Genomic DNA, 18,123 nt, shown 5'->3' on the forward strand with positions numbered 1-18,123 from the left:
ATGGGGTGGGGTCTTCAGCCCCCAGTTGCCCTCCAACGAGAGACTTGCCGAATAAGTTCGGGCATTGTTCCTCCCATTTCTATACACGTTCCTATGATTAGGTGCCTTTGTCAGGCACACTTTAGGATACCATTTAATAAAGCCAGGAGCTGAAGGAAATTGCTAAATACGCTGAATAGCTTTTTCACGGTCGACTTCCCATCTTTCTGCTATTAAATACGACGCACATAACCTTTCATACTTCCCTTTGCCGTGTCTGCCTCTTGCTCACAGTAAATAGCAAATAACCTCGAAGCGTCCTAATTTGTAAGTTCAAATTTGTCACTGTGTCATAGAATCTCAAACTCAATTGTAAAGCAAACTATGGGCAGCAAAGCAAGAAGTAATCATTTGGAACACAAACAAACTAACAGGTGAAGCAGCCCTGTCAAATTATTTAGCTGCAGTGACTCAGGCCAGCCCTGTTATTTTTCCCCGTTCTCCTTTTGGGGTAGGAACGAAGTGAACCAGGGACGCCTCGCAGAAAGGAATGGGAATTTGAAAAGCAAAAAAAGTCACGTGGCCCACAAGAGCAGTTTCTGGGAAGGTTAGGTAGCTGGTTGGTAAAGATCACGTTAAATCCAGGGGCACAGGGGTCTGAGGAGGCAAGGAGAGACCGGGGTGTGTGAAGGATAGTGAGTGAGAAGGCAGGCCGTGTCCGCTGCGCTTTCCTGGGAGCTCAGGGGTAACTGCCCATCAAACTGCAATGTTCCCCTTACAATTGAAACCAGATGTCAGCGACTTCAAAGGGAAGGAGGCTGGGCAGAGGCTAAGAAGCCTCAACTCTGATCTTCCAAGGAATGGCCAGGCAGGACTTTGAAATGAGAAACCTGTTGCTGACCATCGCCAGGGTAATTTGGACCAGGTTGGGGCGGGGGGAGCAATAAAAGGAAAAGGGCATTAGCAACTGTCCAGCCGGTCATAAAGCAGGGCCAGCCCGGGAGAGGCGTGGCGCAGAGGGGCAGACCTCTGACAAGTAGCTTCCTCTCTCTGGGACTCAGTTTCCCCACCTGTGATAAGGACGTTGGCCTAGATCTGTGATTTTTTTTTTCCAAAGTGTATGCCACACTCGTTTGTAGGTTGTGGGATCAATGTGATGGGTCATGATCAGCATTTTTGAATGTGGACTATAATATGTCAGAGTGCGCTCACATGGGGAAAATGAGCACTGATCTGGGGACCGTTCGTTCCAGTTGCGTTTACGTATTATTGCAGGTTTATTAGGTGCCAGGCAGCAGTCTAAGTACTTTATATCCATTATTTCACTGAATCCTCATATCAACCCTAGGGGGTGTAGATATTATCATCCCAATTTTTCAGCTGAGATAACCAAGATGCTGAGAGTCTAAGGAACTTGTCCTGAGGTCATGCAGCCAGAGATCAGCAGAAGAAGGGCTTGTACTTGGCAATCTGTCCCCAGGGTCCAGCACTTAACAATACACCGTAACCCGTATGCATGCACTGTGTGAGTGTGTGCTTGCAAGCCAACTGGATTGTGATATAAATTTATTTTAAATTGTGGATCATGGTCAAAAATGTTTGAAAGCCACTGGCTTTTAGAATCTCCTGGGTCCCCTGCAGCTCGAACCCTTTGATTTCGAAGAGGCCATAAACGAAGCCAGCTTGTATCACTCTGGAGGGGCAGTTTTCCACACCTGCAAGCAGACAGGTGACTCACATTCAGCAGCCTGCAGGGAAACTTGGCCTTTCCCCGTCGTGAGGAGGAGTAAAGTATCTTCCCTCTTAAATGTGTTCGCTGGGGCTGCCTTCAATCCAAAGGTGAGAGAGGCTAATGTGGGCCCAATTTCCAGCCTGTGTGCCTCAACGGGGCTCCTCCTCTGTGCCATGGGATGCAGCACGCTCCCCCCTGGGCGCCAGAGGCACTTCTCCGACATGCCCTTATTATCCTTCCCGATGCCCTGCTGGGGGAGCTGGAGACGGTAGGGCACTGACAGGAAAATGGAGATACCTGGGGGCCTGGCGGACAGAGGTGGGGCAGCTCGGCCTGTCTGCCGCTCCTGCTCGCACTGGGTTCAGGTGGCTCCCCTGAGCTCCTTTTGGAGGGCAGTGAGCCAGCTTCAGGTGAGATCTCGCGCCAGCTCTGCCCAAGGAGGTGCCCAGAGGAAGGGGGGGGCTGACTCAGAAGACAAGGGTGCTTCTGGGAAATAGGGAGGATGGGCATGCGCAGTGGGCCTTACCTGCAATAAGGAAGAGTTAGAGGTCTTCCCTGGGCCCGGGCCGCCGAGGGTGGCGGGGTGAGGTGGGAGGGGCGTGGGGTGGGGGGGAGAATGAGCAAGGCTCCCGCTTGCGCACGGGGAAGAAGTTCTACTCCTAACGGCTCCCCTACAACAGGGTCCCTCCTGAGCAAATAAATGCCTTTTACAGATGTGGCTTGGAAACGAAAATGAAGTCTCTTAGCCACTGACATCTGGAGGCCAGATTCAGACATAAACCGATTACTTTATTATCATGAGGGGTTTTTTTCTTCCCTAAATCAACAGCCACAGCCTCCTGGCCCGAAGAGTCAGGGTCTAATTGAATTTGGGTGGGTGGTGTGTGGTGATGATTTGTTTTTGAGAGACTGGGGTTGGGGAACTGAAATGATCCTTTAAAAAAGACAAAGCACATCCCCTGAGAAATTGTCCCCTGTCCAGGGGCTGGAGTGCCTGGGGTTTGAGGGCAGGAGAACACGACAGGGCCTGGGGTGGGTGGGGTTTCGAGCTGACAGAGCTTCACCGGGGAGGGCTGCCCCTCTGCCCATCCACCTCATGGTCTTACCTACTCCCAGGGCATGCTGGGAAGCCAGGGTCACACGACCATGGGAGTGAGACCTGGAGTGGGAAAGCAGGCCTTACCTGTCCAGTCACAGCCCAGCACCTCCAGCCGCATCCCAATCCCTGCTGGAGACCACCTCTCGGGGTACACCCGCACGTACTGCGCTGGAACAGGGTCGAATCTTCGGATGTCAGGGGTGTCATAGTGCATGTTCCCTTCAAACAGCTGCAGGGGAGACAGGCCACTCAGCTGCTCTTCTGTGGGGTCCCCACCCCACCCCTCCCCTTCTTTCCTATCCTTCCCCGTCTCCTCCCTGCCCTGCCCATCCATCCAGAAGGTAGCTTCGTAGTTGACTCACTGGACGTTACAACCCATGGGAACTCCATCCTCAGACCAAAGTTTTGGTTCATTTGGAAGATGGTTAGGGTCCCAGAAACACAGAAAAGAGGGAGCAAATGAAAGTGGCAATTGCTAGGTTCTGTCTTCTACCCTGGGATTGGAGGCTGTGGACTCGGGAAAGAATTAGGCTCTGAATGGACTTGGCTGGAGAGAAGACAAGTGAATTTCGGGCTGCTTTGCCCATTGGCTTTGAAGTTCTTGTCGTAGGGGCACCTGGGTGGCTCAGGTGGTTAAGAGTCTGCCTTCGGCTCAGGTCATGATGGAGCCCCATGTCAGGCCCCCCCGCTCAGCGGGGAGTCTGCTCGTCCCTTTCCCTCTGCCCCTCACCCCACTCATGCTCTCTCCCTGTCTCTCTCAAATAAATAAAATCTTAAAAAAAAAAAAAGTTCTTGTAATGCTTAAAAGTCTATGTAGAAAGCCCCAGCTGACTGATAGTTCCCAGGTCACCGAAAGGCTGAAGGTAGAGTGACCATCTTCTTCTCCAGGCTAATAACAACATCCTCTCATCATACATTGATAGTCTGAGACCATGACCCCCAAAGCTTTGTTTAGCAGAGCCAATTCTGTCAAAACAAAGCTCACCTAGAGCCCCAGGACACGAACTAAGGATAGTGCGGCTCTCCTGGTCCAAGCCAGGTGGGGGACGCAACCCAGAGCACATGTGGGAGCCACTGATTAGGGTGATGTTAGTGTGGAGATGTGCCAGGGGCTGTGGCTGATCAGCACCTAGGGATGCTGAGGGACTACCTCCTTTGCAGGATGCCCACAATTCAAAAGGGGGCGCTGTCATGGGGAGGGCAGGCCCTGGTACTGGCTAAGATCATCTCCTTTCCCAGGCTCCCAGAATGGGTCGAGTAGAGCCAGGGTCAGCTCTCTCCGGGAAAACCCATGGTCCAACTTCTGCTCTGTCCACTGAGGTTTCCAGTTACCAAGTCCTGAGCCTTTCCAGGCCCCTAAAGTGTGAACTGGGTGTTTATATCAGCATTGCCAAGCCTCCAATCCAGCCTGTGCCTCTACATTAAGAATGGAAACATTTGCTGAGCAAAGGGGACCAAATAGAGACATGAAATTCCCCCTTCCTTGGTAAAAGAGGCCTCCTTTCAAACGAGGGTAACTCAGCAGTTAGGATCAGAATGCCTGACTCCCCCCGAGCTTGACCTGGAGAGGGACAGACATGATGTCTTTTCCTCTTGCTGGGGGCTCCTCCATACCCAGCATTGAGGGCTGACCCTTACTCCCTGATGGCAGGAAAAGTGGGCTATGCTGGCCTGGGAAGTTTCTCCTGCCTCTCCCGGCCTCAGTATGAGAGGTGGGACAGATCTAAGCAGAATCCAGACTGGGAAAATACAAAGGAGTGCGGCGACATTCAAAGAAAACAGTTGTTTTTGGAAGTAATCCCCAAGTGTCTATACTTAGGCCTCCAAAACCTACATCCCTTTTTAGATGTCTGGTCAATTCCAAGGAAACATCATCTGAAAGAGGGTGTAAAGGGTGTCAAACTTGACAGAAAGGCAGTGAGGGGTGGCGGGTAGGTGTCTGGGCTCTGGAGTCAGACTGTGTCTGAATCGTGGCTCTCCATGATATACACCATGACCCCGGGGGTGACACCAAGCCTCAGTTTTGTCATCTCTAACATGGGAGCGACAGAAGGATCCTCCTTCTAGAGATGTTGGAAGGATTAAAATATGGCATTTAGCAGGGTGTCTGGCACAAAGTAATCTCCCAGCTAATGTTTGCTTATTAGAACCCAGGGGTTGTGGTGATGTCTAGTTAGGAAGTGAGCACCCCCAAACTAAATGTCCCTGTTTGCGGCTGGGTTTACGGGTCTTCCAGGAATGGCCTACCTTTGGCTGCTGGGTCCTGGGGTCCTGGATGTGTTCCCAGTCTCTGCCATTTAGGCTATAGGAGACTTTGAACTTGCGCACAAATGCCCTGGCTTCCACGGCAGTGATGCTATCTCCCCCGCGGGCCCCCTGGATGATGATGCCCTTCACCGTCTTGGGCACTCCCAGGTCCACCTGAAGCCACTCCTCGCCCGGCTGGGCCTGAGGGATCCGGGGAAACCAACCCGAGCGGCTGCTGACCAGGCGGGCGGCGCTGGGGCTCCACAGGTACTCCCGGGTGGAGGAGGCCGAGATCTGAGAATCAGGGATGAGGCCCGAGAGCATCCCCAGCATGTTGGAGCAGGGGGCATCTGTGGAGGGGAGGGAGACGCAAGAGCTCGTGGCCACACCCTGCTTACCGGACAGCACCTCCCATTATGGTGAGCTGTCAAAGAACCCAACTACCACACACTGGAAGTCAGCACTGGTTTCTTAGCATTTCAAGCACCATGGTTAAGAGCCAGACTGGGAGCCAGACTGCCTGGGTCCATGTCTGCTTTGTCCTTTACTAGCTGTCTGACCTTAGGCAAATGATTCAACTGCTGTTGTCTCCAGGTCTGAAAGAGGGCTAGCGGCAGAACTTACCTCTTAGGGGTTATTGCAAGGACTCCATCGGTTACTACATAAACGGTCATAGCACAGGGCCTGGCACATCTGAGCATCCCACACTGTTAGCCAAGGACTCTCAAATCCCTGTCGGTGACACCGGGGCCCCCAGAGCCTCCCAGGGCCGTGAGCGCAGTGAAGCTCAGCTGAGCCCTGAGTTGTTTCCTGGATGATTGTTTTCCCAAGCATGGAAACTTTCCTGGGGTCTTTGCTTCCACATGTGTTATCATAGCTTTGTACAACCTTGTGCCCTTTGCACATGCTGTTCCTGCTGCTCCAAATGCTGTTCCCCTCTATCATCATCAGACTAACCTTTACTTAAGTATCGCATCCTCAGAAAGGCCATCCCCAAACTTCCAAACAACAGTCAGTTAGGTCCCCCACTCTCTCCGAGCACTCTGTCCTTTTCCTTCATACACGCATCTTAGTTTAAACTATCCAGTACTTGATCTGGTTATGATCTATGCTGCCCACCAGCCTGAAAGTTTCATGTGGTTAGAGACCCCATCTGCTTGTCACTTCCCCTGTCCACTTCCATTCCCAGTGTGGGGACTGTTGCACAGCAGGCCTCCAAGAATACTTGTGCAGCCAATGAGCAGATGCACAGATAAATGGTATCCGGCAAGACAGGGTCTGCAGTCAGGGTGCATTAGATACTGCTAAACAGAGCTCCAGGTGAAAATGAGCCTTCTGGAAAGGTCACACACCCACCCCCTCACCTGTGACCCGGCAGCCGAAGAGCTCCAGCCGCAGGGCAATGCCCGAGTGCCAGGTCTGGGGCCGGATCCTGACGAACCTAGTCAGCAGGGGCGTGTGCAGCTTGTTGAGAACCACCTCTGTTGCGTCGTTGTTGGCTTGGAATACCTGTACGGTTAGATGAGAAACCACTGTCAAAATCCCTGCTTGTAGTGTGGCCACTCACCCAGCCTTTGAAGGGGGTGCAAAAGTTCTATTGAACCTTATTTCCCCTCAAGCTTGTAATAATCAGTGTGTTTGTTGTTTGGGGCTTTTTTAGAAGCACCATGAAAAAAAAATTAAATTTCTCACACTGCTCTAACTTGAAAACAATAACTGGTCTTCACAAAAACTTTTAGAGGAAAGAAAAATCTTGCCTCTGGGCTGAGAGCAAGCAGAAGAAAGCGCCTTAAATCTGGAGCAGAAGGGTCATCTTTTAGGGCTAGTAGACCTCATTAGCTTGAACTTGATTTTCCCCCTCCCTCACGGTGCAGGCATAATAGGAATATTTACAAGGTATTTTTATAAAGTGCTTCACAGTTGTTTTGTTAGTTACTTAGAGGCCTCCCTGCTCCGTGAACAGGTGAGAGCATGATGGGGGGGGGCATCTACTCCTCAGGGCCCTGTGTCAATCAACACTTTCTTGGTTCCCTCTGGTCTTTGTTGGACGTTCAGGGTTGCAGATAGTCTCTCAGAGTCCTGCCCTGGTTTCCTCTCCCTGTGGTCCCACCCCGTAATGAAATCCATCCCTGTCCCCATCTGACCAGTGCATCTCTTACGGGAGGAAAGGCTTTTCGGAGGAGCTTCTAAGCCAACATGGTAGGAGCGAGTCCTAGTTTACCAGATGGCCCAAATCAATAACTGCCATATGGACCTTATGCTTTTCTGTGCTCTCCATTAAAAAAAAAAAAAAAAAATAGTAGCTGGTGCAAGTATATGTGAGTTTCTCTTGGTTTCCCTGCTAAGGGTGGGGAGACAGACCCACTAACCAAGCATCACTTCTAAATCATAGCTGTCACAGCTATAACAACCAGGAGACTCTGCAAATCGACTCGAGGGACTAGACACTTGAGCTCCTGATACCTAGAACAGGCCAGGTGTGTGGACACTGACAGGGCCGTGACCAGAGGGTTGGGGAAACTGCTCTGTTCCAATACCCCTGAGACAGACACCATGTAAACACAATTACATCTATAACGCCCTGGCAAGTAAGTATTATTTCTGCTTTTTTGATGAGAAAACGGAGGTTCAGGGATGTCTGTCTGGATCCAAAGCCCCTGTGGAGATGGATCGTAGGCTTATGGTTTCCTACATTGGCTCTCATCTCTTTTAACAAATTCACAGTGTTTGTATTGGTGGTGAGGAGTCCTGGAGTCCTGAAGGTCTCTGAGCCTGGGCCGAATGGAGGTGGGGTTACTCTTCAGGGATGTGTGTTTATAATCCTGACTTGAAAGCTCTGGATAACAGCAATGAGCTGCAAGCCACTTAGAGCTAATTAACAACGTGGTCCTTTCTTTCCCATGAACTGTAACTAGGAACTCTGCCATTTGGCAACCTTGAACCCTCCATATTTCCCACTTGCTGAGGTCAAAAGTTAGAGCCCTTAAATAGCACACCGCTGATGGTGGGGGTGAAGGGTAAGAGACATTATACCTTTGCAACCAGATCAGGGGAAGTGGCTTGCTTAAGACGGAGCAAAGGAGAGGAGGAAACAGGTTTTCACTGGCCCACCATACTCAGTTTAAACCCCTTATTCCTGGTGCTAAGCCCACCGAAGCCAGGGGAGCTCCCACCCAGCCTGCCCCACTTGCTGCTCCCTGTCCTCACTAGGGAGCCTCCTGCCCATCCTAAGGCCAAGTTCCTTCCTTTGCTGACTTGCTAACTGCAGGGGACAAGGGGCAGAACTGCTTGACCACCCATCACTCCCATGTCTGATTTGGCTCCTTCCTTTCTAGTGACTGGGGACAAAAAGGGGCTAGAAGACAGAACAAGGGAAGAAAGACCAGGCAAACAAGAGGAAGGAGGGTTAGAGTCAGACACCTGGGGGAAGGCTGATGGAGGGGGGGGGGAGAGGGGCCCAAGCCTCTGTGATCTTACTCTTTGAGAAGGACGACCGAGGGAGGGGACAGGGCCCAGGAAGGCCCCAGCCTGGCCATGCCCATTCCATGGCTTCTTGGGAGCTTATAAAGAGCTCCACAGCTCTGAGGCAAGGAATGAAGGCACTGAATCCAAGGGAAAGAGATTAATCAATTCTCTTAGAATTCAGCATGAGGCAGAGGCTTTTGTTTGTTTTTTGTTTTGTTTTGGCAAGGAAGAAGCAAATGCAGCACTTTGCTTATTTGGGGAGGTGCTGTGAGCCATGAGGGGCCGCCACTGGCCCGCGCCCTGAGGATGGTGAGGGTGACTGTGTGTGGCCGCCATCAGGAGATGTGAAGGGGTTCATCTGGGGAGGGGAGCTGGATTTGTCATATGAATACATAATTGGAGCGTTGAGTGGATTTGAACTTTAACACAGCTGCTAATCCACAGCATATACACCACGCTGGTACCGTTTAGAAACACAGCACGTCTTATGTGTTTTTAATATCCAATTTTATCTTATCTGACCCCTTCATTTCTCAGCCTTGGCAGACAACACTAAGAAACCTTTCCTCCCCCTCTCCCTGCCGCCCCAGTGAGGAAATGACTATCTTTGGACTGCCTTTGGGAGGCTGGCACGGGCGTGAGTGTGGCTGCACGTGGGCAGGGGCGTGTGCACACACATGCGTGTGTACCTGGCCGGTGAGGGGGCTGGTCTTCCCACAGAGGCACGCGGTCACAGGCTTTGGGTGAGCCCCCTGGATCTCTGTGTACAGTGACACCTGTCAGAAAGGGAGGTGAGGACACGGTCTCTCTGCTTAGACCACTTACCTGGCTGACCCCCCCCCCCCCCCACAAAGCTTCATTCTGCCTTCCTGTTTTGCTCACTCCGCTCCTACCCTGGCCCTGAACCAAATGAATGCTCGTTTAACATGGCCTCGAATTGTCCTTTGGGTTTCTGAGTCTGCTTCCTTCTTGGTTTCTTGTGTGCTCTTGACTTTGCACTCATATCTGCCCCTGCTCTCTGGACCCTTTGCTGAAGGAGTACCAGCTTATTTTATTAAACTCTTTATACACTTCTCACCAGAGTGGGGGAATAAACCCCAAACACCACTGAACCAGGCACCTGGGGAGACAGGCTGCTGAGCTCATCAGTGTGGGCAAATGTCCACCTCCCCCAGGCCCCAATTTCTCCCTCTATTAAATGAGTTGATTTGTCAGGTCCTTTCTGGCCCCCAGATTCTAAGGCTTTCCGCATAAGAGTTTCCAACTAGAACTGCCCCAGCAGTGCCCATTTTGTCAAGGGCATTTTAGTTGTCCAGGGTCCCTTAAAGACTAAGTGCTTTGGTGGACGAGGGCTGTGGGTTTTAATACACTTCAAAGAGTGCCCGGGACACACGGTGAGTGCCCCACTCAGAGGGAGAGTATACCTTGTTGATGTTTTCGCTCAGTAACAGTCCCAATTATTAATAATGAAAAGTGATGAATAACAACACCCTAGTCCTTACATACTGTCTTTCACCCAAAGATATCAAAGTGCAATTTATGAAAATCCATTTTTAATGAAATATTAAGCAGTTTCTATTTCTCCTGACCCAATGGATTTACAAGGTCTCTATTTTTCTCCCTGCATCTTCCTATTTATAGCTGGGAAATGCTATCATATATTATACATCTTTATGACTTTCTCAATGCTTCTGTGGTTTCAGAATCACCCTTCATATGTTTTCTGATCAAATTCTCGGAGATGGATTCTTGGCTTCTAGTCTAGGCATTGCAACGTAAGGGGTTGTGTGCATGGAAAATGATGCCAGGAAATTGGTTTTATTCCCTATTCCCTGCCGACTCACTGAATCACTATAGGCAAATCAATAATCCTTAGATACCTTGATTTCTCCTTCAGGAAAATGAAGTTGATAGCAGGCTTGCAGATAGACACTAAGGTCTACCAGCCCTCCCTGTTGGCTCCAATGCCTGCAGAGCACCCAGGACCGATGTTAGAGTGGAAGCCAGTAACACATGGGTCTCTGTTCAATGGGGGAGGCTTCAAGCTGTGAAAGACATTGACTCCCAAGGCCCAAATTTTCAGGCCATAACTTGACAGTGAGGTGTCCATGATGCTAAGAAAACTCAGTGGGTCGTCAGCATATGGTACACCCCAATAAGCATATACCAAATGTGATGATTCACATTATAACATCTGCTTTAAAAGCTGGATGTCACAGATGGTATGCATTTTTGTTAATTTTTAAAAGCAAAATGCTAATATGGTTGCTTTATCACCCAAAAGAAAACCAGAAGTGTGTTCAAGGTGTCTATAGCTTTCTTAGGAAGTAAGGATGGTGTTGATTGATGTAATTATTAAATTAAATGTGTGTGTGTGTGTATGTTGAACACAGATTTCTTCAAATGCAAACCAAGTTTAAAAAGCAGTTCAGGGCACAAAGTGGTTTGGATAATCCATTTGGTGCCTTGCTGAATTCTGAACATAATCCAACACTTTCCAATTGATTCTTGAGACCTTTGGTATATTTTCAGAAAGACAGAATCTGAAACCGGCAGCACTTCAAAGATTTTCTGATTTGCACCTCTGGCGGGGAGGGGACATCTGCCAATTAACTTGGCTGCTATCCAACATCCCAGTGTGGTGACTATATACCCCACCCAGGAAAAGAAAAAAAAATCAACATGTTTTGGACCGTGCCTATGAGCTCCTCAGGCATGGGCTCTAATACTATGTAAAATAAAAGAAGATAATACATGTCATCTAATAGGAAACGTCTAGGCCGAAAGCAGCCCTGATGGCTTTGAGGTCATCTTTTCTCTCTTTTTCCACCCCATTTCTTGTCACAGCCACCCGTCCCTGCCGCCCTGTCCTTAAGTCTTCTTGGAAGAATATGCAGTGACTCTAGCACTGAGTGTTGGCCTGCCTACCTCGGAGGCCTCTGGGCAGGGGGGGTTTGCTGCCAAGCCCAAGTTCCTCTCCTGTACACCAGTAATCTCTGCCATCAGCGTCTAGGTGCCCGGGATGGCGTGGACGCTCCATGTCCATCACAGTCTTTGAGCTCCTCGGCACAGAGCTGCGGTGCGGGCTCGTGGTGGGAGCTGGCTGTACGTAACCTTCCTCCACCAGGCGGGCCCTTCACCCGACAGATGCAGGCTCTCATTATGTGCACCGCCTCCCATTTGAGTAGGGCTTCGGTATGCAGTCTGCACACGCCTGTCTCTTCATTACCTATGGTGTGACCTACGGTTTATTCCTATTTTGCTGTAAATATCTGAACGTGGCCAGCTCCAGGGACTGCAAAGAAAGCAGGAAATTTTTCAAAGACAATATAGTGCTGGAGCCCTGAGGTAGAAATTGTGCAGGAGATGGTCTTCTTCCTTTTTTTTTTTTAAATAAATATTTCTCTCTACTAATAAATGTTTCATTGCATCCAAAGTTCTCCTTTTCGATCTACTTGGCACAGACACTCAAGGAGGAGGAGAACAAAGCAGGTAGAAAAGAGAGGTAGCAGAACAGAGGGCAGAAACTGGGGAAACCAATAGCACATTTTAAAAATTTCTCTCAGAAACAATTGAACTGACTCATCCTTACTGCAGAACCAAATGCCTGTCCTCTCTCGCTCACCCCCTTCCCCAGCATTTTCTCTAAAACCAGCTGTTGGGTCCATACATAAAACTAAATTGTTAATCAATGGGCGCCATCCTGTTTAATTAATTTGTTGCACCAAACAGGCAAGGGGTGGGGGGCAGGGTAGGGGTGCGTTGCACGTGGGGAAAATGATGTTAAGGTAATGGACATTTTTTTTTCTTTTTTGTAAATCATGGCCCCGACATTTCTCTCTTAAAACTCCTCCTTAAAGACTATAAAAAAATTTTTTTAAAGCTGCTTTCATTCTAGTGGATGTGGGAACTTAGCCAGACACAGAGTCAGAAGGGATGTGTCTCATATATATGTGTATACATATACATATACATATACATATACATATATGAGAGAGAGGAGTAGGGGAGAACTTAAGGGAGGGTGAGGATGGGGGTAGGGCAGAGAAAGTTCCCCAACCACCAAATGCTCATTTCTGACCATGATGCCCTCCTGTCTCCTGCCCCTTTACTGAGGGCTGTTTTTGTCATCAGGCAGTTCTGCTGATGCGGAGGAGACAGGAGCAGGAACATGTCATGGGGTGTAGGGCGGGGGAGGCCGGTGGAGGTGGGTGGGATGTGCACATCCCATCTGTGTGTGCCTTGTGGGACCCGTTAGATTTACTGCGGGATTATGTTACCCCCATTGAGACGTAGAGCCCTGGAACATAGCATACTAACAGGATTAGGGTTTCGGGACTGGAGACGGGAAAGCACCAGGGAGGAGAGCAGAGGAGGGGAGGGAAGCTCAGGGATTCAGGGCTGGAGGAGAGATGGGGCATCAGAGCACTGGAAGGGAATGGCCAATGTCCTCCTGTAAAGGTGGGGGGAGAAACACAGATGTTCTCACCGGGTCAGCAGGGGTCTCCATACTGAAAACCTCTTGTGACATCGTCACATCTTTTGAGAAGGCACCTCTAACTTGCAGGTGGGCAGAAGGGGGAGCAAAAGGGTACAGCGAGTAAGGTTCCTGAGCCTATCTGCCATCTGCACTCCTCTTTGGTGCAACCTCAGCCAATCACAGAGCAGGGAAATGGTGACGTGTTCACCCCAGGGCTCATCTAGGAACACTGGAGTGAGGGCAAAGAGAGTGTTTCCAGCCCAAGCAAGATCACTGTGTCCTTGGACATCCCCTGCTCACTTGCCCTGTCCTACGGGCCTCAGTGCACAGCCGTGAGATGGAAAGCACTGGGAATTTGGCATCGAGGCCGTAAGCGCCAGGGAGGCTAGCCTTAGCTCCCAGGGACGATTTGACACCCATGGGAGTTGGGTGAAGCCAGCCATGGGAACCTGAGAGAGAAAAGGTTCCAAGCTTATGTATAATGACATTTCCCCTTGGGCTTCCTAAGTGGAGAGGCTAAAGGTCTGAGCTCATCCCATGGCAAATGGATAAGGGACAAACTTAATTACCTAGGGCCCTGGATTCTTCTCAGTTATAACTGAGGGGGGCAGAAAAACTGGGGGATATGAATTTCAAAAGGGCATTGGCCCTCTTTGGAATATATAGAACCCTGGTTCGATGATACAATCAGATGCATGACTTCTGAAGTCTGATGCCCATTCCCAGCTGACAGCTTGAGTCACTGCTGTAATCTTATATATAGTCAACAAAACTGCAATGAAAAGGATAGGGGGAAACCAGTCATCCACCAGGAGGTAAAATAAAACAAAACAAAACAAAACAAAACACACAGTACTTTTTGGAAACTCTAAGTTATTAATCGGAGGAATAATTGCATCCCTAACAGAAGAATGAAACTGAGAAGGGTAATGTTTATCTGAGGCAACTTGAGTGCAGGACCCATCAGATGCAGAGAGAGGTCTGGATGACTTATCAGGTCCCTTCCAGACCTATGATTTTAAAAGAGGCAGATAAATATCCCATGGGGCCTTGTTACTTTTTAAATTGATAACTTGCTTCTGCTCAAGAAGAGCTTTGTGGGTCTAATACATTAATTATATCTGCAGAGAGCCTTCCATCTACAGATCCCAAGGTGCCCTGCCAACACAAGCTACAGCACCATTCCGTTTGGGCAGAGGCGGAAACACTGAGGCAAGGAGCTATTAAGAGAAATTTCCAGGGTCACACGATGCATCCTCTAAGAAGATCTGAAAATAGACGCCACATGGTTCTGTTAGCTGACTGACTTGGGGGGTTTGGTTTTCTGACACTGCTCTCTCTCCTCCTAAGTCTCTGATAATTTCGAGGAGGGTTCTAAATTCTCCAATGGCTTTTAAAGTGATTTGTTTTAATTTAGAAAATAAATAGAGGACAGAGAATGTTTTGAAGTGGGGTGTGTATGTGTTTTGAAGGGACATGGCCAAATCAAACGTGAAGCAACTTTTCTCAGCTCTACATCCTCGGGATTCTAGGACGTAGCCCGAACTCCAAACTGATGAGCTGGGCATGCTAAGCCATGCTGTACGAGCACAGCTTTGCCCTTGGATCTCCACAATGATGGAGGCTCTCCAGGAAAATGCACACCTCTAGACCCCTACACTGAAGATCTAGGAAGCTGGCTTCCCTCTGGATGTGAGATGACAGCAAGGCCTGGATCAGATTTCGGGGAACATCTTCCTGGAGATCAAAGCCCTGTGACCAGGTGCCTTTCGAGGGGACTCCACAGTTCCCCATGTTCCCGGAACAAATGACTCTGTCTCTAAGAGCTTCAATTCCAGTCTTTGAAACTGTGTTCCATTCTGCAGCCAATGAGGTGGTACCTGGAGGTTCCCCGATCCCCTTGGAGGCCATCACTGCCTTAATGGGATGAGCTTATTTAGCACATTTCTGCCACTCATTACAGGGTAATTCTGAAAACTCTTGGACCTCATCCCTGTTGCCATCCTTCCATCCGCAATCTGGCCATCAAGATATATTTAGCACCTCCACAGACTCTCTCTTTGAGCCCAAATTTCTTCCAAATACATCAGAACAGCCAACAGCACTGTGACTAACAGCAAGGTAACCAGGGCTATGTCAACAAGGAGATGCCCACGTTTACCAAATAAGGGAGAAATGAAGACAAGGCCTTTTGCCTAGACATATAAGGGCAACGGCCTCTGTCCCCCATCCTGACACTAGTCTTGGCCATGTTCCATCCAGTGTACACCCACAGAACTAGCCATTCAGAGGTGAGCAGGGTCCCGGCCAAGGCCTCGAGCCTCCAGCTACTCCCATTTTTCTCCCTGCCCTTCCTGTGGCTTGTGTGTACATAACTGTGCCCATAATTATAGACACATATGTGAAGCTTCTAATACTGTATTTACAACACGATGTCTATGTTAGGGGTGTTATTAATATGGCTGGTGAAACCAAAAGCAGTAGTTTTCTGCTCGTGGTTTCTGAAGAAATGTATGTGAAGCAATTTGTATAATCTAAGGGAGCACATGGGCTGGATATGGGCTCCATCAGGCGGACAAGCGCTCTGCCTTGTGGTTACACCATAAATATGCATAAGGAGGGCCCACCCTATAGGAAAATCATAGGTTCCATATTTATGGCATGTGTAACTGGATAAGGGTTTGGGGATGTGCTGTACATGTGGCCTGTGTAAATGGGCCGTGTTTTGCCAGGAGGATGCTTGCAATACCCCCCACGATAGCCAAATGCCTCCGTCAGAGGCAACCTCATCGTGACCTTTTAGGTAGAAAGAGACGAAGAAGAGGCTGCTCACAGGCTGGGGGAAGCTGGAAAAGGGCTCCTTAGTCTTCCTCACTTTCTGGCCGTAAGAAGTCATTCCCCTGTAGGCCCAGGCTTTGCCTCAGCCCAGCCTGGGTCCACAGCATAAATCCTGTATTGCAAGGAAATTGCATAGCCACCCCCCACCACTTTCAGCACTCATTAATCTTGTTTTTCTCCGATTTTCCCAATTCCCTGGTCTTTGGTACATAGCACTGGTGTTGACAGTGACCAGGGAATTGAAATCAAGTTCCCCCATTTCTGCCCCAAACATCACCATCCCCTCTTCACACCCTGTGCACGGATTTGTGTCTGCAAACCCTCCCCCTGCACCGCAGAGTGGAGCACGCGGCCGCCTCTACCTCCGCTCTGCTTTGCTCACAGGTCCTGCTGTCTGAATTGTGCTTGCAAGCCCACCACCTAGCCCCAGTTAGCTTAGCACGGAGCCCACCAGCCAGTGGCTACAGAGAGAAGCTCAGTGGTAGCGGCCGGCATAGACGTGGCACAGACGAAGCCTCTCCCCTCCCCTCCCCTGCCCCCAACTCCCCTCCTCAGCCACCTCCCTTTCGTGGCAGCAAATCAAACTGCAGCAGACCTGACAAATCTATTTGGCACGGTTCACTCAACTATTTCCACCCGAGCGGAGATCACCCCCAGAGGGGCGGACGGGCAGGTCTCCCTCGTTGCCCACCGCGCCCGCAGTGGGGCAGGGCAGCGAGGGGAGGGGGCAACGCCTAATTGGCAGGCCTTCCGTTTTCCTGCCTCCTTCTAGGTAGTCAGAGAATGAATATCTAATGGGGAGAGAAAGGGTTTTTTCCTCTGCCCAGTGCTTTTTATGTGGGCAGGACTGATTCACTAAAAAGCCAAACAACAATAAAACAAAAATGAAATTACCCTTTGGCTCCTGCGGAAAGAAATCTAGCCAAGGGTGAGAAGGGGAGGTGGAAGAGAGAGAGAGAGAGAGAGAGAGGGAGAGAGAGAATGATATATCCAATATGAAAAAGTTGAGAATGATTCCAAAGGAGCCCAGCAAGCTAAATTCAGTTCCCAGGAATATCTTCCCTGCAGAACGAATACCAGGGATAAAGCCAGGGAGGACAGCATTCTGTCAAAATGTGCAGTGCTAAGGTATTTCCAAAAGCAGATTTCCTACAAATAGTGTTTTAAATAGCATCCCAGTCCATCTGCGTGCTTTTAAAATCAGCTTATGCTACAGGATCCCTCTGGCCAGTGCTGCTTAGTCATTGAACCTGCACAGGGAGGCAGTCAGGTGAACCTTCTCCTTCTCCCCCAGGACCCACTCCTACTCAGCACTGGCCCTCGCCTGCCTGGCTGAGCTGTCAGTTGTTTCTACCAGTTTCGTACTGAAAAGGGTGGGTGAGGAGAGAAGGCATGGGAAAGCGTCGGGGGGATGAGTTTTCAATTAGCAATAATCGCGCCTCGGATAAACCGCATCGGCTATGATACTGCCACTGCACCAAGCTCGTCAGGGGGATGAGGGTTCAATCCCTCGCCCCCAGCATCCAGGGCCAACTAAGCCTCGCCCTTTCCAAGTGATATTTGCAACTGAAACAAAAGAAGTCAAGGAGAAGCCGGACCTGGTTGACCATGTCAAGGTGGGGAGGTCTTTTGCCTGCTAAATACCTCACCTTTCTTTGTCTGTGAAATGAAGAAACTGTGTGTGTGTGTGTGTGTGTGTGTGTGTGTGTGTGTGTGTGTATGTGTATGTATGAGAGAGAGAGAGAGAGAGATACCTGGTAATATCCAGAAGCTGTGATTTGCAGATAAATGGTGCCACGTTACTATGGCGATTTTAGTAATAATAATAAAAAAAAAATCCACTGCTTTAAAAACTCATACTTCCTGAGTGAATCAGTGCCGCATCTTCTCTGCATGTCCAACATTTCCAGCCTCAGCAGCGAGGGCAAGCAACCTCAGGGCAGTGGCAGGAGTTGAGGAGGCCATGTTTGGAAAAGATCTCTGGCCTCTCTTGGGTTGGTCACATGCATCCTGTTTTGATAATTCCCAGCTCGACAGGCCAGGGGCCCTGGCAGAAAGGGAGCACGGAAGAGGAGAGTCCCTTTGCCTGTTCCCACTTCCATTCAGGGAAGGATGGGCACTGTCCTCCCAGAGCGGAAAGCCAGTGCGTGACAGAGATCGCCCCCTGCCCGGGCAAGAGCACCAGGCGTTCCCAATGAGTCCCCCATGTGCCGAGTGCACCCCATAACCAGGATTGGCGGTGCCGGCCGCAGGCCTTCTCACCGCCAGGATGCCGTGTGTCCT

General features: G+C 49.8%; 1 protein-coding gene and 1 pseudogene across 4 annotated transcripts in view; both read right to left on the reverse strand.

Annotated features, from left to right (window-relative positions):
- NRP2 (neuropilin 2) overlaps positions 1 to 18,123 on the reverse strand; it is a 111,938-nt gene that overhangs the window by 47,480 nt on the left and 46,335 nt on the right. For all 4 annotated transcript variants that reach the window (XM_028112125.2, XM_028112126.2, XM_028112129.2 and 1 more), the window contains exons 8-10: positions 6,422 to 6,566; positions 5,058 to 5,407; positions 2,895 to 3,039 (exon numbers count right to left, since the gene is read on the reverse strand). In XM_028112125.2, the coding sequence (XP_027967926.1) occupies positions 2,895 to 3,039; positions 5,058 to 5,407; positions 6,422 to 6,566 (640 nt within the window). The remainder of the gene's footprint in view (positions 1 to 2,894; positions 3,040 to 5,057; positions 5,408 to 6,421; positions 6,567 to 18,123) is intronic.
- On the reverse strand, positions 17,246 to 17,324 carry LOC114216032 (U4 spliceosomal RNA; annotated as a pseudogene).

The sequence above is a fragment of the Eumetopias jubatus genome, unplaced genomic scaffold (genome assembly GCF_037043125.1).
Source record: "Eumetopias jubatus isolate StellerSeaLion01/CBP00866 unplaced genomic scaffold, mEumJub1_p1.0 scaffold_3, whole genome shotgun sequence".
NCBI lineage: Eukaryota > Metazoa > Chordata > Mammalia > Carnivora > Otariidae > Eumetopias > Eumetopias jubatus.